General features: G+C 59.9%; 1 protein-coding gene across 3 annotated transcripts; it reads left to right on the top strand.

Annotated features, from left to right (window-relative positions):
* Window positions 1-5272: 5272 nt before the first annotated feature.
* ING5 (inhibitor of growth family member 5) lies at window positions 5273-23413 on the top strand. 3 transcript variants are annotated; one of them, XM_054570391.1, is made up of 8 exons: window positions 5273-5344; window positions 7482-7553; window positions 9461-9627; window positions 10195-10306; window positions 10450-10543; window positions 18322-18457; window positions 18598-18659; window positions 20299-23413. In XM_054570391.1, exons 1-8 carry the CDS (start codon window positions 5308-5310, stop codon window positions 20339-20341), a joined length of 723 nt encoding a protein of 240 aa, XP_054426366.1. In that variant the 5' UTR covers window positions 5273-5307; the 3' UTR covers window positions 20342-23413. The 3 variants fall into 3 exon arrangements, with proteins under 3 accessions (XP_054426366.1, XP_054426365.1, XP_054426363.1); XM_054570390.1 differs by lacking the exon at window positions 18598-18659; XM_054570388.1 differs by lacking the exon at window positions 20299-23413 and having other exon boundaries at window positions 18598-18966.
* The last annotated feature ends 385 nt before the right edge of the window (window positions 23414-23798 follow it).

Genomic DNA, 23798 nt, shown 5'->3' with positions numbered 1-23798 from the left:
GCGCGCGGGACGGGCTGGCAATTCCAGGCGTTGATCGGATTGGCTAGGACTGACCTCTTCCGGCGGAGTCTCCGCTTTCTGGGCCGGAAGCCCGACGCTCCGACGCTCCGACGCTCCGACACTCGCGCAGGCCTCCAGGGTTGTACCCGGAGGGCGGGGCTGGACCCGGCGAGCGGCGAGTCCGCGTCGAGCGGCGGTGGGGGGCGGCCCGCGCCGCCGCGAGGCTCCCGAGCGGACCGCGGTCGCTCCCACGGCGTCCTGCGGCGCAGGCAGGGCTGTCTGCGCGGGGCCACGCGGCAGCTCTAGAGAAATGCGCGTGGTCGCTGTCGGTCCCAACGCTCGGGCCTGCCAAACTCCGAGCCTCCCGTTTGCAAAGACGACAGTGCGAGCCCACAGAGAGAAGGGGTTGTTTCGTTTCTGTCCCACTCTGTGTCATGTGGAAACCGGCCAGGAGCGGGGGAACGGTCACTGTCCTGGGGAGGCGACACGGCTAGTCTGAGGCGAGCCCCGGCATCTAGAGAGCTCTCAGTAATCGTCTCAGGGACATCAAGCTGCGGTGTTTTCCAGGCGACACTGCGCACTTGGAGGGCTGCCTTCCGCTCCCAACAAGGGCAGTGTTCCCACAGGACGGTCCAGTCCTCTGACCCGTCTAAATCCAACCCCGGGAAGGCCCGTCCCCGATACCTTCACATCGCAGGGGCACAACATTCCCGAGGAAGCCAGGAGCTACGTTTCCCAGAATTTACGTGTCGCTCTGGGTTAGGTGGGCGGTGAGAGGCGCTGGTGCAAACTTCGGAGGCCACTGCGTCGGGGCGGTGCGCGAGCAGAAATATGGTAGACGTGAGGTTCTAGGCTGTTCTCTAGTGAGCTGCTGGCACCACCTGACTCACCGCTGCCGAGCGGGGGGGCCGTGGGGGCCTCCGGGGTGGAGGGTGGCAGAGGCTTCCTGCCAGCGGAGACCGCCCGCCGCTAAGGGCCTGTGCCCAGGCCGAGGCGCACTTCCGACCTGTCCTTCCGGTTCTCTCGGTGGTTGCGCAAGCCCCGAGGTACCTACAGTAGCTTTGTTTTCCTGTTTGACCCCCTCCCTTATTTGGTCTTGAGTTTTGGAAGGGCAATGGAGTATATTGTTTCTAATTATTTGCATCCTCTTTTAGGTTGAGCCTGGCCACGTGACTTTCAGACGCTGCTGTGCCAGCGGTTGTGTGGTTGGCCCGTCACCCTTCCCCCAGCCCGAGGGCAGCAAGTGCGCAGTGACGGCCTTTCGCACCTGGATACGGGAATGAAGACGTGCAGCCACAGTAGCACCAGCAGGAAAGAAACCGTTGTAACTCAAGTCACTGGGACTTTGGGGTTCTTTGTTACGGTAACAACCTAATGACAGCTCATGACACAAAGCCTTGCCTGATAACTGCCCTAAGCAGGTAAGCAATACCCTGTTGTCTGGTGTCTCGTTCTAAAATGTGCATCTCCTTGCCTTCAAAGGGATGAAGGGGTTAGAGCAAAAAGAGAACCCTCCTGTGTTGGACAAACCCCACGACGACCTTGTGCCACATCTGTAGGACTAGCTCATGGGGCGGCAGGAACATTTGTGAATGCACGGCCTTTCTGGTCACTCATGAAAACGGTGGGGACCTGGCTGATAGGGGCTTGTGTCACAGGTCGGGGTGGGTGTCCTTTTGACGGCAGAAATTGCTAAGCTAGCACAAGTTTGCTGTTAGGCTACAACAAGCAATATGTGATGCTTCTTTATTTTTTTTAAAGATTTTATTTATTTTTAGAGAGAGGGAGAGAAACAGCGATGTGCTAGAGAAGCATCAATCGGTTGCTCGCCTCTCGCTTGCTCCCAACCACGGATCTGCCCCGCGGCCCCGGCATGAACCCTGACCAGGGATCAAACCGGCAACCCTGGATCTGCAGGCTGGCGCCACACCAGCCAGGGCTTTTTTTATTTGATTTATTTTTATCAGAGTCAGGATGCCTTTAACTGCATGTGTCACAATACCGGCCTAACGTATCTAATTATCTCACGTGACACAAAGTCCAGATGAGGCAGCCGAGAACTGCTTATGCTGCCCAGTGATGTCAAATGTTGTCAGGTGATGTCAGCACCTTAGCAGTTCTCCTGGCTTTTCCTTCCTGGTCGCTGTGACGGCAGCCTCTCCAGGCCTCCAGTCCTGACCTCGTGGCCCTGACGGGCGCATGTGAGCCCCCCCACCCGGACAGTCTCCCCGGTGCCCCGCGGCCCCGGCACGAGTCAGCACAGTCCGCCTGGGGCAGCACACGCAGGACCTGTTCGTGCCGCCTTCCGGCGGGCGGGCGGGCCCGAGGCTGCCCACTCCGTGGCGGGCAGGATGCGGGGTCTGTGTGCTTGGGCAGGTGAAGCACAATCTGTGTCCTAAGTTGGTAATTGCTGACACTGGCTGGTGTGCGCCTGGTTCTCTCTACTTTTGTTTGAGGTTTTGCGTTAAAAAGAAAAAAGAAAAAAAAAGACTCAAATCCTTGTGCAGGCCTATGTCTCCGTGCGCTCTGTGCACCTTCCATCTCACCGGAGCTGTGGACGCGGCGGCTGTTCCCGCCCCCCCCCCCCCCCAATCTCTCTCAGCTGGGCTCCCGTAACAAGCACCACAGACAGTTCTGGAGGCTGGAAGGCTGGTGTGGGTCAGAGTTCTCCCTTTGGGTTGCAGATGACTGTTCTCACCAGGCCTTTCCATTGTCAGGTGTGTGGCCACAGAGAAAGAGATCTCTGGTGTCTCTTCATTTCCTCCCAATACATTGGGGGTTAGGAATTCAGCCCATGAATTTGGGGGTGACAGTCCGTGGCACTTGCCCGCTTTCAGAAGAAGGGACTGTGCTGGGCACATCACTGCCCTGACAGAACCCATTCCCCAGCCTCCCTTGCAGTGGGATGTGGCCGGGGGACTAGGTCACCACCAGTGAAACGTGAGAAGTGGCCTGTGCTCCTCCACACGGCGGCTGGACACTGTGCCTCAGCCCCGCCCTGCCCTCCCTGCAGCCTGGGCCTGACCGGCAGTGAGGCCGTTCGGGAGCAGACACCACGTGGGAAAGAATCTGGGTTCCTGTGACCCATGGGCATGGCTGTCTGCCCTGGACTATTACATAAGAAATAAAATTCTATCTGTTCTGAGCCACTGGGTTTGGCTGGGTTTCTTAGCCTTCCCCTAGAGCTCAGGTTCTTACCTGGGGGACATTTTGATTGTCACAGCTTTGGTGGGGTTTCTCACAGTATCTACTGGGGAGACCGGGAATGCTGCTCAAGAGCCACCGAGGCCCAAGAGAGCCCACACAGCAGGGCATCAGGACCCAAGTGTCAACAGCACTTGCTTTAGGGTGTATAGCAATGAAAAGAGGTAGTGAAGGAGTTGCCTCTCATTTCGGCAGCTTCAAAACGGTCCCTGGTAGGGTTCAGTGGCTGGAGCCCTGGCCTGCGAACCAAAGGGTCGCTGGTTTGATTCCCAGTCGGGGCACATCTCTGGGCTGCAGGCCCGGTTCCTGCCAGGGGTCACATGAGAGGCAACCACACAGTGATGTTTCTCCCTCCCTTCCCCTCTCTCTGAAAATAAATAAAAATTTTAAAAAAAGTTTCAAACAGGGTCTCTGTATGAGAATTCACCAGTTTTCTTATGTGAGTGAAAAACTGCTATCTGGGAGAAGTTATTTTCAACATGATACATGCAGGGTTATGTGATTTATTCTTTATAATAATAATTCCATTTTTGATGAAAAGGCATAGAGACCAGTTTCCCCATTCATAATGGGGAAAGGACATACAGAAAATGATAGAGCAGCTCTGAGTTGTGTGGCTCAGTGGGTTGGGCACCGGCCTGCAAACCAAGAGGTCCTGGTTCGATTCCCAGTCAGGGAACATGCTTGGGTTATGGGCCAGGTCCCCAGTTGAGGGGGTGCAAGAGGCAACCAAGCAATGTTTCACACATCTGTGTTTCTCTCCCTCTCGTCCTCCCTCCCCCTGTCTCTAAAAGATAAAATCTTTAAAAAAAAAAGTATCAGTGTGGTTTCATCAATTGTAATAAATGCACCAGATCAATACAATGTGTTTACACTAGAGAAAACTGTGAGGAGGGGGTATACAGGAACTCTAGTTTCTGATCGACTTTTCTGTGAATCCAAAACTCTCTAAAAAATAAAGTCTGTTAAAAAAAAGCACACAACAAAACCTCATGCCCTGGCTGGTGTCGCTCAGTGGATTGAGTGCGGGCTACGAAGGGACGCAAGTTTGATTCCTGGTGGGTGCACGTGCCGGCATCGTGGGCCGGGCCCCCAGCAGGGGGCGCAGGAGAGGCAACCACACAGGGATGTTTCCCTCCCTCTCTTCCTCGCTCTAAAAATAAATAAAATCTTCTTAAAAAATAGCCACGTAAAACAATAAAAAAGATGTGCAGTAGTTATGTATGCATGCGTGTGCGTCTTCTCATCAAACATAAAATGGGGCCAGAAAGGAGGCACCGAAATTACTAGCATTTGGATTTAAAGGTGAACAAGATAATCCCAGTCCTGTTCCTGGATAGTTTGAATTTTTATAATAAATGTAAAATTGACAAAAACCTTTCCATTTTCAAAAATTTGGAGTTCAGGGAGGGGTCCAGGAAGGGAGGTACACCTTTAAACATGCATTTTCAATAAGGAATCTACTGCTCATTGGTAACGGGGTGTTATTTGTGGACCGACCCTCTGAATCCCAGGGGACGAGGAGGGGTGCGGTTTGGGGCCCAGGCTGCTCCCGTCCGGGGACCAGCTGTCCCTTAGGCATGCTAGGCGGGCGGCGTTCGCGCAGCGTCCCTCCCCAAAGACGCCCCAGGGGAGACCATCGCTGGGTCCAGCACCTCCTCAATCTCCATAGACACGTGCTGACCCCGTCACCCCGTTTTTCTGCCCGCACCCAGTGCACTCCGGAGGCCCTTTCAGCCGCGGGACCACGTCACTCCTCGCAGGCACCTGCTCAGCGCCAAACCGTACACGAGAGCGGGCGGTGGGAGCCCCGGGCCCAGTGTCGGTGCCACCGACGCCGAAAAGGCGTCCAGGGAATTAGGATCCCCCGCGCCCTCGCCTACACTACCCTGCAGGGACTTCCCTGCGGCTCGGAACCAACTCCCGCGCCACTGCAAACGCACCCCGCCGACCGGAAGCCAGGGGGCGGACCCGGCCGGCGACGGCCCTGCCTGCAGGCCAATCCGCGCGCGCGGCTCATTAATAGTGAACGCACCGGCTCCGCCCTCCATCTCTCGCTGCTCCGCCCGCCCGCGCAGATCCAGAGCGCGGCCGCGGACGAAGATGGCGACCGCCATGTACTTGGAGCACTACCTGGACAGTAAGTGCCCCCCGTGTCCCTCGGGCCGCCGCCCGCGCGGGCCCTTCCCCGCAATTTACGCCTCGCACACCAGGACCCGGGCGCGGGCCGCAGGGTTCGTGAGGTCTGCATGGTGGCCCGGGGGCGGCGGGGGCGCGCGCGAGGCGGGGCGGGTACGAGGGTGGGGCGCGCGCGGGGCAGTGGGACTGGGTCCGCGGTCCAGGCCGCGCCAATTCTAGGTGCGTCACGGCGGGGCGGGGCCAGAGTACGGCTGGGCCGGGCTCTCCCTGGAGGCCCCGCCCTCACCAAGCAGGCCCCGCCCTCCGGTAGGCCTCGCCCCATTAGGCCCCGCCCCCTGGCCAGGCTCCCCTTCCAGATCCCGCCTTCTCCCCATAGGCCCCGCCCCTCCGAGAGGCCTCGCCCCGTTAGGCCCCGCCCCGTTAGGCCCCGCCCTCATCGGGGGGGGCGGCCCGTGCAGGCACCTCCCCACTCCCTTGATTGGGCCCCGCCCCTCTGCCTTCTGGGTCTCAGGCCTCGTCCTTACCGGCTTCGGGCCTGGCTCCCACCACTCAAGGCCAAGAAAGTGGTTGAGTCCTGACTCCCTTGGACGCTGGGACTGACCTAGGGGCTCCGGGCCTGGGGTCCCTGGAGTTGCTTCCGGGCGCCGTGCCTGAACCCGTGCATCTGGAAGATGGGGCGGTGGTCCTGGAGCGGATGGCCTCCCGGGGAGCCGGCCTTTCCGCGAGGGTGCTTCCCGGACTGACTCAGGTGCCCAGGGGCCAAGTCCCTGAGGCTTCGCCAGCAGGCGTCCTTCTGTCTACCTGTAGCTCAGGATGGACCTTTCCTGAGGCTGAGGACCTTGTCAAGGTCACGCACATTTTGGGTCTGGCTCCTGTACTGCACTGACGCTATTCCCGGTCACTCGGGCCTGGGTGCCCCACCTGAGGCTGCTGAGGAGGGAGTGAGTCCTGCTCTGGGGGAGACAGTGGGTACCAGCTCCCCCCAGGGGGGTTCCCAGTCCGGGCCATTTGTTCTGTTCTCCTGGCGCATTCTCAGCACCAGTCTGGTGGGAGAGTGCGTGGAGGGGAGCCCTTCCCCCTCGTCTCTGAGCAGTCGGTGCCCAGGGGTCTGTCTGCTGGAGAGCAGGGGGCTTGCCCGTCTTTGTCCAGCTGCCCGCCCAGCGGGCCCCGTGGGAGGGTGTGAGGAAGGTGCGTGTCAAGGTTCGGGAGTGGAGGCAGCTGCTTGCTCCTTGAGCACCTCCTGTGTTCCAGCAAAGCAGACACGATCCCCATCTTCCTGGAACTCGCTATCACATGGGCAGATGGGTCTTAAAGTTCACAGAGGCTTAAAGGCCATGGAGAACCCCCCCAGGGCTGGAGAGCCTGCGGCTCTCTGAGGAGCGGGAGCCCTGGGGCTTTGGGCAGCAGCTCTGAAAGGGTAGCCGAGCTCCTGAAAAAATCACCGGCACATGGGGAGAGGGGAGTGGGGGGCCGTGACCGGACTCAGGAGCCCAGTCAGGGCCTGCTCTGGCCGAGCCGGTGCGCGGGAGGCTGGCCGAGACTGGGGGGTGGCAATGCAGACAGGCCAGCAGCATGGGCTGGGGCCCTGCACCTGCAAGCGCCAGCCTGGCTTGCAAACGCATTAACCTGGCATGGCAGTAGGAGGTCGGTGCCGTGGTGGCACGAACCCATGGCGCGTGCTCAGGGCCTGCATTTTGGGGCGGCTCAGAGAGCACTTTGCACCCTTGCTTAAAGCTCTCGCCGCAGTGCTGGTCTGCACTGCCCCGGGGCCTGGGTCTCAGAGTGGGGTGGGGGAGGGTCAGAGGGCCCAGGGTTCGGACTGGCTGGCTGTGGCGGGCGGCCTACGCGGGAGGGGCGGGGGGAGCGGCACGCAGCTGTCGGCCCTGCTCACGCCCGCAGCTCGTTTCTGAGCTCACCTCTGAGTCCAGCCTCCAGTTCTAAGTCTCCAGAGCCAGTTGCTTCTGGCAGCTCCTGAAGTGTGTCAGCCTGCTATTGCTTGTTCGGTCCTCGCTTGTTTCTCTCGAAACCCCAACAGAAAGAGAAGAGAAAGTGGGCTTATTATCTGTAGGCTTTAGGTTTCCAGCCTAGTAGGCAGCTTTGTGGGCTCCTACTAAGAAATCCATGTCCCTGTGTTTCAGGTATCGAGAACCTTCCTTGTGAACTTCAGAGGAATTTCCAGCTGATGCGAGAGCTGGACCAGAGGACAGAAGGTGGGCTCAGGCCTTCGGTGCAGCCGAGGAAAGGAGGCACCAGGACCCCAGCGTGGCACTGGGCCCAGCCTAGGCTGGGGCTCGGATGGCGTCTCAGCGTCTGCTGACCCTTGGGTTCTTCCTCCTCCCCAGCCACATCTCTACGTGTCATCCTCTCCTTACAGTCAAGATGTCTGTTGCCTCTTCTTTCTTTTAAAAGGCTCCCTAATTTCAAACTCTGTATGCATAGTTTAGAAAGTTAGATAGTACTTTTTACTCTTAGTATTTAACTTCCCATTTCTAAGCATTGCATTTTGCTGCTGTTTCTTATTTTCTCCCCCTTCAGCTTTGGGCTTTATCTGTTCAGTCCCTATGAGGCGTTACCTCTCCAGCTGCACCCCCAGCTCACGCACCGCCCCCCACGCCCTGGGTGCCGTGGCCTGTGCAGGCCTGTGATGGGCACCGGCACTGCTCTGTAGGGCGTGTGCGCCTCAGCCACACCCCACGCTGGGCTTACACGACCTTATTTGGAACAGCTGAGCTTTTCTTGGAGTCCCGGGTAACTTGGACTGTTGGTGCTCTTTCCCACTCTCCGCGTTTTCGGTGTGTCTGCTGCACCAGGCTCTGCTCCGGCTCGGCCTGCTCTGTGCTGACCCGTCTGCAGACCCCGCCGCCCTGCGGGCCCAGCAGCCGGTGCTGTCCAGGCCTGCTACCCCGGCGGGCGCTGGGTTTTCCTTGGCTCTCCTTTCGCTCCTCTTCGGTTGGGACCCCGATTTCTGGGTCGTAAACATCCTCTCTCTTGATCTAACCCCATGTTTTGGAGGAGCCTTTCCCCCGGTAGCTTCCTGGAAAGGGGGACTCGGGACGGTAAATTTCTTCTAACATTGTGTGTCTGAAAACGTGTTTGTTCCGGCCTCACAGTCAACTCCTGGTCTGGGTGTAGCCTTCCGGGTTGACGGCCGTGTCCCCAGCACGCGGCAGGCCTTGCTGCCCAGCTCCGGGCTTCCATGTTGCTGTTGAGAAGTCTGGGGCTGTTCGGATTCCTTGTTCTCTGTACGTGTCCTGTATGGGACGTTTAGGCTGTCTTTACCCCTGAGGTCTCACTTTGCGGGACGGTGAGCTCCGGTGTGGGTGATTTTCACGTTTTCATTCTGTTTTCTTGGAGCAGTTGTGGTTTTTCACTGAGGCACGGCATCCTGCCTAGTGAATACAGAGACATATTTTATTGTGAAATACAGATTTGTATTCAGAAATAAGCGCACACGTTTGTAACTCATGACCCGGTGACACGCTCCATGGGGGGCGGAGCCTCTGGTGCCCAGGACCTGGGCCGCCTTCCCCTGGGCTGCCACGCGGAGTCCCACCTGCAGCAGGCCTTTCCTTGCCTCTGAGCCTGAGTTAAAGCTGCATCTGCCCCGCTTTGATGTTGGTGACCCACACAGGTGTCCTCCTTTGCGCGTTCCTTGTGTGGATTAATTGATGCTGTTCTGTGCAGGGGCAGCTGGTTCTTTGTGTTGCTGGACCACAGCTCATTTATCTGTTCAAGGGGGAATTGGACATCTGGGCAGTTACGGATGTTTCCCTGTGTATGTCCTGGCATCTGGATATTTAGGGGGGACCGAAGGCAAGCGCACACTCCCGTGCTCACACAGGGACCACTGAGAGTCAGAGTGGGCGCCACGCGTGCTCCCAGGACAGCAGGCATCCGCGGGGCGGCCCGGGCACTTGTCCGGGCCAGCGTGTCCCCCCAGCTCCGGGACGCCCCTGGCCTGTGGCGCCGAGCGGAGGGCTGTGCCCGCGCATCCCCACCCCTGCGCTGCGGGGCGCGCGTCGGTCGCTTGGCCAGGACTCGGCGTTGCCAGGCTTCACTTGTCGACGGCCCGGTGAGCGTGTCCTGGCGCCTGGAGCTTCCCCCTTTTCTCTCTCAGATAAGAAAGCGGAGATCGACCTCCTGGCCGCGGAGTACATCTCCACGGTGAAGAGCCTGTCCGCAGAGCAGCGGGTGCAGCACCTGCAGAAGATCCAGAGCGCCTACAGCAAGTGCAAGGAGTACAGCGACGACAAGGTGCAGCTGGCCATGCAGACCTACGAGATGGTGAGGCGGCGGGGCTGGCGTCGCCCGGGGCCGTGGCTGCGTCGCGTTTTCTCTGCCCTGTGGCTTATTCCTTTGCTTGGGGACACCATCCTTTTTATTTACTTCTTTTAATTCTGTCCCAAGAACATGCTCAGAGAGGGGAAGGGAGGGAGAGAGGGAGAGAAACATCGACGTGAGAGACACTACCCACGGGCTGCCCCTCGTTCCAGGGACAAAGCTCCGACCAGCCGAGCCACGGCAGCTCGGGCTGGTTTTCCTTTTTTTGTTACTCGGTTTAAGAACCTCTACATTCCTCAGGTTTTTAAGTCAGGGCTCGGTCTCAGTGTCCCCACCCCAGTCCATTGCCTGTCCCGGTTCTTTGTCCTGGTCCTGCCAGCCGTGGCTTTTCCCGAGCACGGCTTGTGCGGATGGGGCGTCCGAGGCGACCCTCTCGCACGCGGGGGCACGGTGGCCTCACCTTGGCGAGCCGTGTGAGTGGGAGGCTCCGGGCGAGGCTCGCGCGGCGCGGCCGGCTGCAGCTGTGCGCGTGTCCGTGTTCCACGCGACGGGCGAGGTCCTCCTGTGCAGGTGGACAAGCACATCCGGAGGCTCGACGCGGACCTGGCACGCTTCGAAGCAGACCTGAAGGACAAGCTGGAGGGCAGCGACTTTGAGGGCTCCGGAGGACGCGGGCTAAAAAGCAAGTCTGTCCGTTTCTCTTTATTCTGTTACTTCTCACCGCGACAAATGCGCCAGGAAGCCGACGGTAAACGTCGTGCTTGGGTGAAGCGCGTCCTGCCCAGTGAAGGCTGCGAGGGTGACGGGGCCTTCCCTGCCTTTCAGAGGGTCGGAGCCAGAAGGAGAAGAGGGGCTCCCGGGGCCGAGGCCGGAGGGCCTCAGAGGAGGACACTCCGAAGAAGAAGAAGCACAAAGGAGGGTGAGAGGCCTTCTCTTTTGTCTTTCTCCGTAAACTGCGCCATTGGAACCTGCCAGATCCAAACACCAGCAGGGGAGCGCTCACAGGCCCCGGGCGGCGGTAGCTTTCTGTGGGTGGGTCGGTCGGCCCTCACGCCGCCGTGGCGGTGGGCAGGCGGGCAGGCGCTGGTGAAGCACTCGTCATGTAAGTTGACCCTGAGACCCATTTGAGCCCTCTCCCCCCGCCCCGCCCCCCTGCGGCCCGTTGCTTCTCAGAAGTGCTGTTCAGACGGCAGGGAACGTGGTGAGATGCCAGCTGGCCCTGTGGCGATGATTCTGACGGTTACCCGGAGAGGCCAGAATCTTGACAAAAAAGGGAGAAGTTTTGGTTATTAAACCTAGTATTTAAACTGTCATTTTTTAAAGACACCCATGTGCCAGCCTCTGTGTTTGTTGTGAAGCAATGCAGGCACGCGGAACACGGCAGAACACGCGTGCCTTTTCATGAATTGCTATGAGAGGCATGTCCTGTCGCAGGGGCCTGACAGGCACCGGCAGCTGCAGGAGCCCCCGACCTGCGACCTGCCGTTGGGGCCGCGCCCTCCGCCCTGCGCCCTCCGCCCTCCGCCCTCCGCCCGGGCCAGCGCAGTGTGCGCCCGACGCTCCCCTGGGCACCAGCCGTCGAGGGGGTTTCGTTGCGGAAGGACTTGGGTGCAGGAAGGTGCTCTCGCTTCAAGCGCACGGTTCGACGCTGTAGTCGGTTTCTCTAGTGTTAAGGGAAGGTTCGGGCTTCCTTTTTCTTGAGTCAGTTTCCGTGATGTGTCTTTCAGAGATTTGCTGTTTCACGTGAGTTGCGTGGTTTAGTGACATCAGGTCGTTTATAACGTCCCACGATCCCTCTGACGCTGTGGCACCTGCACAGGATCTGGCACTGGAAGTTTACGTCTTTTCTCCTTTTGCCTTGACTGCTTCAGAGACCTGGCTTTCGGTTTCATTGGTGTCTTCTCTCCCTCTGTTTTCTGGGGCATTTATTTCTGCTCTGATTTTTTTTATTTCCTTCCTACTACTTTACTTGGATTTACTTTGCTTTGCTTTTCCAGCTTTTTAAGTAGAAGTAGCATAGATCACTGATTTTCATGTCTCCCTTTTCTAGCAAGTATTTAAAGCTGTAAATTTTCTTCTAATTCTGGTTTTAGCTACATCCTACACACTTTGATGTGTTCTTTTTTATTCTATTAGAATATTTAAAAATTTCCTTGGTGGTTTTTCTTTGACCCATAGTTTATATATAAGTGGGTCTCTCAGTTTCCATGTAATTTGGGGTTTTTCACATAACTTTCTGATTTCAATTTCTATTTTAATTTTGTTATGATCAGAGAACATTCTGTAGTTGAAATCCTCTACCATCGATGGAGACTTGTGATGCGGTTTATGGTCTGTCTTGCTGAATGTTCTGTACGCATTTGAGAAGAATTTGTATTTTGCTGCTGTTGGGTGGAGTGTTCTACAAATGCCAGCTTGATGTCTCGGTCCGCGGTGAGGGTCCTCTGCGCTCCCGCGGACGCCCGGTGCGGCCCTGTCGGCGGTTGGGGGCAGGGGTGCTGAAATCCGCCGCTCCGAGCATGGGTCTGCCTGCTTTTCTTTTAGTCAGTTGTGTCAGTTGCTGCTTCAGGTGTTTTAAAGCTCTGTTATTTGGTTCTACAAGTGTGTTTATTTAAAAAAATAATAATTGCCTCCCTCCCTCCCTTCTCTGTAATGTTCTTTGTTTCGAGGTCTGCTGTGTCCGACAGTATAGTGCCCCCAGCAGCTTCTGGAGAGTTTTTGCATGGTGTGTATTTCCTTCTTCATTCTTTTACTGCCAACATCTTTTTGTATTTAAAGTAGGTCTCTCTTTTTTAAAAGATTTTATTTATACTTAGAGAAGGGAAGGGAGGGAGAAAGAGAGGGAGAGAAACGTCCAGGCGTGGTTGCCTCTCATGCGCCCCCTGCTGGGGACCTGGGCCCCGACTGGGAATTGAACCAGCGACCCCTTGGTTTGCAGGCCGACGCTCAGTCCACGGAGTCGCACCAGCCAGGGCCTTTTTGTGTGTGTGTGTGTAAATTTTAGAGAGGAAGAGTGGGCGTGGGGGGAGAAACCGAGATTTGTTGTTCCGCTTATTTACGCATTCAGTGGTTGATTCTTGTATGTGCCCTGACTGGGGATTGAACCCGCAACCTGGTCATATTGGAACAGCACACTAACCCCCCCCCCAGCTACCTGGGCAGGTAGCAACTTGATTTTTAACAACTTAATTATGATGTGTCCTGGCGTGGACTTTTTGTGTATATTCTACTTAAAGCTTACTGAGCTTTTTGGAACTGTTGATTTCTAATTTGTGTCATTGGGAAAATTTTCAGGCAGGTCTTCAAATATTTTTCTCTGCTTTTTCCTTTCTATGTGTCCCCAGTTTCGTGTATGTTCATTAGCTTGGTATTTTCCCACAGATCACTGAGGTTCTGCTTATTTTTTTTATCTGTGTTTCCATTCCGTTCTCAGTTTGGATAATTTCTATTACTTTGTCTTAAAAGTTTTTTTTTCCTTGGTGTCTAATTTAACCTTAGTCTCCTTTAGTGAATCATTCCTTTAAGGGATTTTCTTTCCAAGAAATTGATTTTGTTTCTTTTTTGTACCTCCTGTTTCTCTTATCACATTTATATTTTTCTTGATATCTTTGAACCTAAGTATTCACAATGGCATTTTAAGAACCTCTGATCCTATGTCATTTCCAAGTCTGCTTCCTTTTTTTTTTCACCGCTTTGTGAAGGTAAGAGTTAAACGCAGGAAGCTGTACGTGTGTGATGCATGTGACTTGGATGAGCTCCTCGGGCCTCTTTCTGTTGACTGAGTTTTCTCTTGGTTGTAAGTTACATTGTCCGGTTTTTTCACATGTCTAGTAATTTAAAAAGATTTTCTTTTTTATTCCTTACCTGAGGACATTTTGTTTTTTTAAAATTGCTTTTGGATAGAGAGGGAGGAAGAGAGGAGGGACCATCGATGTGAGAGAAAAAATACTGGTTGCTCACGCACCTCCCGACTGGGGGTGGAACCCCGCCTTCCGGCGAGCCGCGAGCCACGTGCTGAGGGCACACGGCGAGTCGCTTTTGAAGGGACGCTGGAGAGCGTGGGGTTTATGTTGCTGAATACCTGGATTTTGTTGTGTTCCTTTCATGGGTGTTGACGTTTTTAAAAATATTTTTAAAATTTATTTTTAGAGGTGAAAGGAGGGAGGAAGAGAGGGAGAGAAACATCAACGTGCGAGAGAAACAGCCGTCGGCTGCCTCTCGCGCGCCCCAAACTGGGGGCCTGGCCCGCAGCCCAGGATGCGGCCTGATGGGGATCCAGCCATGACCTTGCGGCCGGCGCTCCGTCCGCTGAGCTACACCGTCAGGGCTCGGATGTTTTGTAATTGTTTTGTTGTTGTTATTTTTTTAGTCTTCCCTCGAGGATGTTTTTATTGATTGAGAGAGGAAGGTGGGGGAGGGGAGAGAGAAGCATCGATCAGCTGCCTCCTGTGTCGGGCCTGACTGGGGCGGGACCCCAGCGGCCGAGCCGCCTGGAAGGGCTTTTTTTCAGTTTTAAAAATTTTGGTCAGTAGTTAATTGTCCGTAGATCTTACTTTACCTTTTGTAGGCTTGTTTTTAAATTTCATAAAATATTTCTTCTTAAAAGGCCAGAAGTGCCTATTTCAGGCTCCCCGGCCGTATCGCTAACGTGACCGCCCCGCTGTGCTGGTCACCTCACACTGTCTCAGAGGCGCTTCATTCACAGAAACAGGCCGCCCGCTGCCGGCTGTGCTTGCCAGCCCCGGTGAGGGCGGCCTTGGCTTGAGGGTTGGTGGGGCCCTCGGCCGGGTGCGGCCCTCTTCCGAGCGCCCTTGGTGTGGCCGGGTCTCTCCCTCCAGGCGGGTCGGGTGTGAGCGCTGCGCTGCCGGCGAGTGCTGGGCGTTGTTGGCTCCCCGGGGCCCCGTGCTCTCTGCCTGGCCTCGGGGACTCAGCCTGTGCACAGAGAGCTTAGATTTTAGCGAGCAACTCGGGAAAGGTTTCTTTGCAGGTTTCTGGAGTGTGTTCCCTCTTGCTCCTGCTGGCCGGCCCCCGGCGCCCGCGGTCCAGCAGCTCGGCCCCCCGGGCTTTGGCTTTTCTCCTGGTTCTGCTGCGCTGCCTGGCCGTCCGCTGTGGGGGCTGCAGAGCGGGACATGCCGGCGGGCAGGAAGCTGAGACCGGTGGGGCCCGTGCCCCGCTTGCCCGCCTCCGGGGATGGCGGTGCTGTGCGCCCGCTGTTTGTCCGGCATCTGGAAGCAGCTGCTCTGTGCGTTCTGTCTGGTTTCTGGCCGCTCCCAGGAGGAGGGAGGGCCAGTGCCTGTTCCTGGGTCATGGTCAGAAGGAGAGGACGTTTTCTCTCCTTTTTTCAGGCGAGTCCATTAGGCCTCCTGAGTGTGGAGTTTCCCTCCGTCCCTCTCTGCTCTCCACAGAGGGACTGTGCGCGGGAGGGTTTCCCAGAGCCTGGAGTCAGACCACGTGTCCTCCTCACGCTCCAGGGAGTTCAGCTTGACCTCTGACGGGAAACGCACGGTCTGTGTGTGTGCCTCTGGAAGCCACGGTTTCGTAGGTCTGGCAGGACACGATCCTGTTTTCGGATAGATTTTGGTTAGATTTCTGGATGGACTTTGAGAAGTCTCCAGATGTGCATCGTTGCACTCATACTTTCTCACGGCCCCTTCAAGGCCTCGTCTGCGGCCGCGAACGCCCTGGTCTCTGCGCCTGCGCCCGCCCGCCGGCTCCGCGCTGGGCCTCAGTCGTGCTCTCCCGCCCCCTTCCCGTCGCCTGGTTTTCTCTGTCCCTCTGACTTGAGGCAGGAAGGGGCCTGGCGGGCACAGGGGGTGGCGGGCTGCCCAGCCCTCTCTGTGTCCGGGTCTGAGGCGAGGCCCTTGGGGCTCGCGCTGGAGGAGGTGGGGGTGTGTTTTGCCTCCGGAAAAGCTGCCTGGAGGGCCCGCGGCGCTTGGCTGCTCAGTTCTGCTGGCCTCCTCGCCTCCCGTCCGCCCGCTCGGCTTCCCCGGGACGCGACCCCTGTCGTGGCTCCGCCTTCCCACCGGTGAGCGGCTCTGCATGGTCCCCGGTTCAGTAAATGGACTGGTCACCGCTCCCGCCTGTGGCGGGTCCTGCCGTGTGGGTGGCTGCTGCCCTTGCCTGGGCCCCGGGGCCTCCAGCCCAGTCACCCCTCAGAGTCCCACTGATTTCACCTTTGGTTCCGGCAGTTGGTTGGTTTTTTCCGTTTGCAGCGGCAGCAGCGACGCAGACACGGAAGGTGCCCCGTGCCTTCCCTGGGGATGTGTAGGGGCTCCCGTCTGCGTTTGTCACCCGAGGGCCCGTGGAGGGACCGGCCCCCAGCGGCCGGCGCACTGGGAGCTGCCTAAGAGCGTGCACCGGGGACGTCCGTTGGCGCAGTGGGGGCCCGGCACGCAGCTGCTTCTGCAGAGCCACGACCGCGTGCGCGGTGGCGGCGGCCATCGGGTGGCGCCAAAGAGGCGGGCACCCCCGCGCTGACGGTTGGAGACAGCTAGGGACAGCGCAGGAGAGACGTCTGCGGGGGCCCCGGGGGTCGGGCTGGACCGGGCGCCTCTCCGTGGGGCCGTTCCCTCCGCGCCTCCCTGGGGAGGGGCTGTGGCCGGCTCACTTTGTGGGGGTCGGCACAGGCCCGGGAGGCGGCGGACGTGCGGGCGCGCGACAGTGCTGAGGGCCGCCCCAGGCGTGGCCCCGATGCCCGAGCCGGCGCGCGGGGTCAGCGTGGGCGTCTTGAGGGAAGGCGCCCGGCTCGGCCCGGGGCTGCCTGGGGCGGCAGGCAAGCGTGTCATGGCTCCGAGGACGGGGTCCCGCGAGGGGCCCTGGGGGCCCGCCCTGTCCCTGCGGGTCTAGCACGCGCACCCCTCCCTGTGTCCTCGCTGGCACAGCCGCTGAGCAGCCTCCTCTTGGGCGAGGCCGTGGCTTCCGAGTGCCGTGGGTGCCACGGGCTCTGTCTCCCCTCGGGGGCGCTCGGACAGGCGCCCGTGGGAGGGGCGGGCGTCCCGAGAGCGGCGCGTCCCCGGGCTCGCAGATGCCCTTGTTTCCCGCCGGGGTCCTGCGAGCTGAGGCTGCGCCGCCACCGCCACCGCCGCCGGGGGCCCCCCAGCCAGTGCCGTCTCCTGGGGAAGCGGGGGCTGCGTGTGGGCACGGCGCGGGTCCTCTGGCCGCTCCGAGTCCCAAAGCCTGGGTGTGCAGGCAGGCCCGCAGAGCCAGAGGAGGGGCGTCCTGCATCCAGGGCGTTCGCTCGGAGGGTGCCCTGGGACCCTCGGGCCAGAGCGAGCCCCCGGACGGGGCGGGCTTGGCAGGCCCCAGCGCGTCTCCGGGGCAGCGTGCGTGGCTCCCCGCCCAGGCCCCTCCGCAGAGACTGGACGGGAAGGGGCTCGGGAGGACTCTCAGGCCTGCTCGCTGGCTGCATGGTGTCCTGGCTGGGTGGCCCCTACCCCCGGCCAGTCCTGCTGCTGCCCGGTCGGGCCGGTGCCCTTGCGCACCGGCGGCAGGCCCGGGGGCGGCTCGCACAGTCGGTGCGGAAGCGTGGAGAGCGCCCCGGGCGGGGAGCCCGTGGTTCCTCAGGGTGGGCAGCTGGGGCCGGACAGAACCAGCAGGCGGTTGACACAGTGCCGGCGCCACCGTGGCAAATGGAGGTTTCGGTGTAGCCGGAGGAGTGAGTGCTCGTGACCTTTGTGGTTTTCAGGTAGAAAGGGAAAACCCTGTCTCTTCCCAGATGCACGGCATGGGGCGGAGCCTCAGCCGGCCCGGAGCCCAGAGCGGCCCGGACGCTGGGTGGGTGCTGCCCGTGTGGCGGCTGTGGGGGCCGCCTGTCGGCCAGGGACAAATGTGGGGCCTGGCGTGTGACCGCAGAGGTGCAGGACCTTCCTAGACAGGAACAGGTGAGGGGTGATGCCCTGTGGGAAGCAGACTCCTCGTGTCCCCTGCTGGTGACACGGGCACTGTCCTGGCCACCTCCGTTGCCCAGCCCCGCCTTGGCCGCTGCCCTGGGAGCGTCTGTGCGCTCGCCTGCCTGGCTGCTCCCGGGCGGAGCAGTGCTTGCAGCAGGGAGCGCGCTCTCTGTGTGGCCTGCGGCAGCAGCTTTGTCTCAAAAATGCTGACGCCCATTAAGAGTAGATGCCCAGTCCCCTCCCTGTGACGGGCGGACGTCGGTCCCAGCCGCCCTGCTGCGGAGCTGTGGGCGGCGGTGGAGGGAGGAGAGGCACGGCAGGCGCTGGTGGGGCTGCGGTCAGCGGCTGGAGGGGAGCGGGCGGACAGGGCCAGGCCTGCTCCCGGTGGGCGGTCGGAAGCATCCCTGCGGATGGGTGGGCCGCCGGGTGGGCGGGGGCTCCCAAGGGCTGGATCTCCTGAGAGGGCGAGGGGCGCAGGCAGGTTTCCCGGGTTTTGGGGGGAAGAAGGCGCTTGGGGTGCGGCTGGGCGTGTGTCAGCCATTCTCGTGGGAGGGCCTGGGAGAGGGCTGCTGCGGGCAGGCCCGTTCAGACCCCCGGCCTGGCTGGGGTGGGGCCCGGCAGGGTCCTCAGGGGCCGCCCCGGGCCGGGGCGAGATGGCGGCTTCGTGCCCCCGAGGGGGCCTGGGCCCGGGCCAGGCAGGGGAGCTCGTCCCGTCGTGGGTCTCGGCGCCTTGTCCCCGCCCCTTGTCCGGCACCACGGGGGCCAAGGGGCCTGCCCACCTACCGCTCAGCGCTGCCCTGTCCTGCAGGTCGGAGTTCAGCGACACCGTCCTGTCTGTGCACCCCTCCGACGTGCTGGACATGCCCGTGGACCCCAACGAGCCCACCTACTGCCTCTGCCACCAGGTGTCCTACGGGGAGATGATCGGCTGCGACAACCCGGACGTGAGTGTGGGGCACGGGGCGCAGGTCCTGGAGGCGGGAGGCGGGCGGTGTCCCACGTGGGACCCGGGCGGGGCGGGGGCGGGTGGCCATCTCTGTGTCTGGCACGAGCAGGCTCACTGTGCTCCCCCCCCGCCTTGCAGTGTCCGATTGAGTGGTTCCATTTCGCCTGCGTGGACCTGACCACGAAGCCCAAAGGAAAATGGTCAGTAGGGGGCGCTGCTCTGTCTGCACCCCGAGAACGGCGCGGGATGGGTGGCCGGGCCTGACTTCCGCTGCTGGGGCCGGCGGCGCGCTGGGTGTGGCTGCGGGGCCCCGGCTCTGCCGCACACTGGTCCTTGGTCCCCGCCAGGTCGGTGAGGGCCACCTTCTGTCCACCGCACCTGGGACCCCTTTTCTTACACTGGCACAGCACCTACATTTCGGTTGTTCAGCAGAACAGGCTTCGTGACCTTTCTGAGTGACGCAGGGAGAACCCTAAATAAAAATGAGAAGCGAGGGGCTCTTTTCCGCTGGGGAGTGTTCAGAGTGCGGGGAGCAGCCGTAAACGGACGGCCCGGTGGGTGGGTGCCTGGTCGGGGTGTCCGTGCCCAGGGCTGAGTGCCTCCCACGCTGCGTCCTGGCGCTCAGCTGTCCCCGCGATGTCAGCGACACCGACACCTGGTTTTGCTTCCTCTGCTGAAGCCGTGGAGGCGCCGCCCTCCCCGCTTGCCTGTGTGCGCAGCGGCAGGAAGCCCCGGGAATAGCCGGCCTCGCCCGGGGCCTCAGCAGGGGGCAGCGCCACGGGGCTTGGGGTTCCAGTCTGGACCATCTTCCGGGCAGGCTCCGCGGGCCCGGGACGCACTGGCGGGTCTGCGAAGCGGGGCAGCAGCCCTGGCGGCGGCCTTTGGCTGCAGGCACGGCCCTGGCAGATCTGGGCGGCCCACTGGGCCAGGGAGGGGGTTCCCGGGGCAGGCTCGGCCTGTGGTGGGGGCTCCTGAGCCAACGGAAGGGGTAGGGGGCAGGGGCGGGGGTGTGCGTTAGGGTTTGAGCCTGGGTGTGCTGGGCTTCGGTTGTGTGGGCTGCTCCTGGTGGACGAGTTCAGCCCCTTGGGAAGCAGCTCCCCCTCTGGAGGACAAGCCAAGCCAGCAGCAGGGAGGGGCCCCGCCCCGCAGTCCTGCTCCTGGCCCCTTGAGGGTCCCCGAGTGTTCAGGCCCCTTCCTGTCAATGAGGTGTGAGCGGGCTGCCGTGCCCTCAGTGGGTGTGCCTGGGCAAGAGCATGGTGCTGGGCGCAGCGTCTGCAGGACTCGGCCGGGGCAGGGGCCCGGGTCCGACAGGGCCGAGGGGCAGGGGCCGGGGGCGGGGCCCGGGGGCAGGTATACGGGCGGGGCGGGCAGGGGCGTCCCCACGGCCCCTCCCCACCACGGACGGGGCCCGGGTGAGCTCCGCTCCCTGGGAATCAGCTCCTCCTGGTCGGGAGCTGAGGTGGAAAATGGCAAGAAACGTCCCTTGTGTCCCTGTGGCTGTGGGGTCCACGAGAGCGCCCCGTGTCTGAGGCTCCGGAAGGTGCTCGGCCTGCAGGGCGGGCCGCAGTCTGGGCCGCTCACAGGCCTCCAGGGACCCGTTAGCTCGATCAAGAGGAGTGCTCGTGCCTGAAAGCAGTTCTGCCGCATGATTTTATCCATCGACGTCAAAACGGACCTGCTAGATAGAGCGCCTCGCTTAGGAGGTTCTTCTGGCCGGAGAGCCGCGCGCTGTGTGTGTGGGTCTCTCTTCTGGTGCTGTTTCACCGGAAGACGGGGTCTGGGCCTCCTGATGCTCCAGTGGAAATCTGCAAAGGGCCGGCTGTGCCTCTCTCGCCACAGGTTCTGTCCGCGGTGTGTCCAGGAGAGGAGGAAGAAGAAGTAAGGCAGAGGCTGGCGCTGGGGACAGAGGAGCGAGTTGATACACTCCGTCATTCACGTTGCAATATTTTATCTTCATCTTAAAACTACCTTGTTTCCAATGATATTTAATAACTCAATGGCCAGTTGTAATTCTGGATATTTCCTAAAACCAACGAGAACCCCCGAGCCCTGTTTGCACAGCGGAGGGGTCTTACGGGGACTTGCCACAGGATTCGGTCCTCATGACTCTGTACAGGCCCTGGCACTGAGCACCGCAGTCCCACAGGGAGCCCGAGCGCCTCCGTAGGTGAGCGCGTGCGGCGTGCTGGGTGCCGCGGGACGTGCCCGCCGGGAGCAGACGCTGCCGTCCCTGTGCAGCTAGAGGCGTGAGCCTTGCGTGGTCCGCTGTCTGGGGGGGCCCCCCGAGAGCCCCCGTGTGCACGTCGTCCATGCTGGGTGCACACGAGTGTGGTCTGGCGGGCGTTGCTGGAAGGCGCCCTCCTGGCGCACGTGCACACACTGGCAGCTGCGGGGCAGCGGATGCCTCGCCCAGCGGCCCCGCGTGGTGTGCGCTGCCCTTCCCTGCGCTGCCGGTCCCTCCTGAGGCTCTGCTCTCTGGAGGGAACGCTCTGGATGGCAGGCGGGTCGTCGGTTTCCACGGCCAGTGCAGATGAGGGACAGCGTCCCAGACTGGCTGATGCTCTGTTTCTCTGGGAATTCCGAACGTTTTTACTGTGAAGATGAAGTAACTGTAGTCGCATGAAGACATGGGTCTGTGTGTGAAGTGAGTCGTCTACTAAGAGCCGATTTTGACCCTGTTTCTGTTCTCCCTGGTCAGCAGCTTGTCCCAGGGACTACGATTATGTGATGTGATTTGTGAATTTCTTGTGCCACAATAGCAGTTCTGGAATGAAGTTAGGAAACTAGTGTGTACTTTCTCTTCACTCAGCATTCACCAAACCAGTTTTGAACTGCCCTTCGGGTCCTAGCTGGGGACGTCGTGTACCTTTGGTGTTCTGAGAGCCACTCGTGAGGGTCCCTGGACTCTCCGGGACCTGCCCCGCGTAACTCAGCCCAGTCAGGGGTCCTCTTGCCAGAAAACAACCCCAGGAGGTAGAATCGAGGTGTGAAACGCCCAGCATCAGAAGACTCGTCTTGTCAAGAGGGTCCTGGAGGGGCCCACTGCCCCCTCCCATGGCCTTGTTCCCAGGGCCTCTCCCAGCCCCCAGCATTTCACCAAGGAGAGGGGATAGGGCAGCGGAACCGGCAAAGCTGCATCCTAGACCGGCCGCTCCCTGCAAGCGAGTCAATATTCGGCCAGTGGGAGAAACTGTGAGAGGGCAGCCGGGGTCCAGCTGGAACCTGCGATCCTCAGTGGCCTCAGCCTGCACGGGACGTGTCCGGACTGCTGACTTCTCCGGAGTGACCTCAGGGAGCAGGACTTGCTTCCCAGTGACTGCGGGCGGGTCACCTCAGCCTGCGTGACCCTTCCAGCCTCGGGCTGGCGGTCAGGGGAGGGGTCGGCAGCCGCCCTACGCTCTCTCGGAACTGAAGCCCCCCTGCCGCTCAGGAGGGGGTGGGTGCACAGGCATGTGAGGCCGCCTGTGTTTAGTGCCTGAGCTTCACGTGACGGGCGTTTCAAGATTGTGGGGAGTCAGTTGGGGCTGTTTTTTCTTCACCCCTTTACCGGTGTCTGTGGAGAGGACAGGTAAGAACAGTAAGCCTGTGAGGATGCTCTAGAAGCTCATTTAATATTTGCACTTCATCTCTGAACACGCCTGCTGTTGCCGTGGGAACACAGTGTTTGTGGATGCAGGTTGACACGCGCTGGTTCTGATTGTCACCTGGTTTCCTGAGGCCGGCTTGCTTCCCAGGAAAGTCCGCCGACTCCTGTCTTAGGCTTTTCTTTCAAGTTCGACCTTGTCACCCTGCGTCACTGTGTAGCGTCCCACGTGACGCCCTTTTTAAAATTTCTGTGCTTATCAGTCTCGTGTTTACTCTCGCCAGTTACGATAGTATCACCAAAATAATGTGCAGACAGCTCTGACGAGAGTGGGGAGCGTGAGCCTGAGAGGAAGGTGCCCTGGGGCGTCGTGGGATGGCGACCGGGCCGGGCGCCGTTCCTGGCTGTCAGCACCGTCTGGGTCGGGAAGGCGCCCGAGCGGCTGGCTGGCTGGGAAGGACGCCATGCCACCTGGCCCGGCTCTGGTCCTGGGGGGACGGTGGGAGCACCACACAGCTCTGCTCCCCACGGCCTGGCCACCCTCGTCCTGGGGGTGAGATTCTGCCCAGGCCCCGTCCTGTGCCTGCGGGCCCCACCTCTGGCCTTGGGCTTGGCCGACCTGGGCTGGCTCCACAGGTGAGGGTGTGGCTGGGAGGTGACTGGGGAGGGAAGCAGGATCTTGTTCAGAGGAGAAGCAGAACCATTTTCCTTGCTCTCAGTGCTGTGTTCTCAGCTAGCAATTTGAGAGACCTCGTTCTCCGACAGGACGCACCTGCACTAACACTTTGTTAAGCTGAGCGCCCCCGCGTCTCTGGCTGGGCTGGTGGAGCTGTTGGCTGGGCTGCAGCCTGAGTGACTGTCCCCACAGTGCAGGCCAGGCGTCCGGGCAGGTGGACAGGAGACCGGCACTGGCCAGGGTCCCAGGAGCCGGGGGGCAGGTTTGCTGGGATGCTCGGAGCCAGCCAAGTGTCAGTGCGGATCCAGACGGCCACGCGGCGCCGTCTCCGGCCCTGTCCCTGGCGGCCCTCGGCAGGGGCTGCCTCGAGCAATAACGCATCCACGTGCCACAGCCAGGGCCTGCGCCGTCACCGGATCTCGGCGCTTCTCGTGGGCATTGCAGAGCTAAGGTGTCCTCGGTGTTGAGTGAACAGCGATCGCTTGTCATTGCTTGCGCTGACGGTGTTTCAAACAGGAAGTCTAAAAAACGCGCTCGTTCAGGAGACGGTCCTATGAAGTGTCTCTTCCTACGTATGTGTTTTGTGGTGTTCACGTTTACCACATTTCATCCAAAAAGGTGAAGCAGCTTTAACATGAATGTTACATTTTATTTCCAAGGAATTATCTATGTTTCCTTTGTAAAGGAAAGATAATATTGTAAATCTTTTTATTAAATAATGTAAAGATGTATATCTGTATTTTTGGATCATGTTATAGATTACGGATATATTGTTTAATAAATAAAGTATTTTTTGGAACAAATTTAGAGAACGCACCATTTTGGGAAGTGACAGAACCTCAGCGTTGTGCCCAGAGCCAGTGAGCAGGTCTTGCACTGAATTTCGAAGGGGCTGCGAGGAGAACTGGAGGAGGCCTGTTTTGTGGCCGAGAGCCTACCTAGGACCCTGGGCCTCCCCTTGGTCAGCGGTCAGCCCCAGGCACCAGCCTGTGCCTAGCACGAGAAGTTGGTCCCCAGCTCACAAGAAAGGCGTGTGTAGAAGAGCGCCGAGTACTTTGTCTGGAACAGGTGTGCCATCTG

This window comes from Pteronotus mesoamericanus, unplaced genomic scaffold, assembly GCF_021234165.1.
Source record: "Pteronotus mesoamericanus isolate MK-2021 breed Mesoamerican mustached bat unplaced genomic scaffold, CSHL_Meso_final contig_203, whole genome shotgun sequence".
In the NCBI taxonomy this organism is placed as follows: Eukaryota; Metazoa; Chordata; class Mammalia; order Chiroptera; family Mormoopidae; genus Pteronotus; species Pteronotus mesoamericanus.
The sequence above is the reverse complement of the archived record's forward strand: the minus strand, read 5'-3'. Positions and strand labels throughout refer to the sequence as shown.

Excerpts from the sequence above, each read along its gene's own strand:
- ING5 (XM_054570388.1), top strand. The coding sequence starts at position 5,308 with ATGGCGACCGCCATGTACTTGGAGCACTACCTGGACA. Across the intron at positions 5,345-7,481 it reads CTTGGAGCACTACCTGGACA|GTATCGAGAACCTTCCTTGT; the intron begins GTAAGTGCCCCC and ends CCTGTGTTTCAG. Across the intron at positions 7,554-9,460 it reads GCTGGACCAGAGGACAGAAG|ATAAGAAAGCGGAGATCGAC; the intron begins GTGGGCTCAGGC and ends TTTCTCTCTCAG.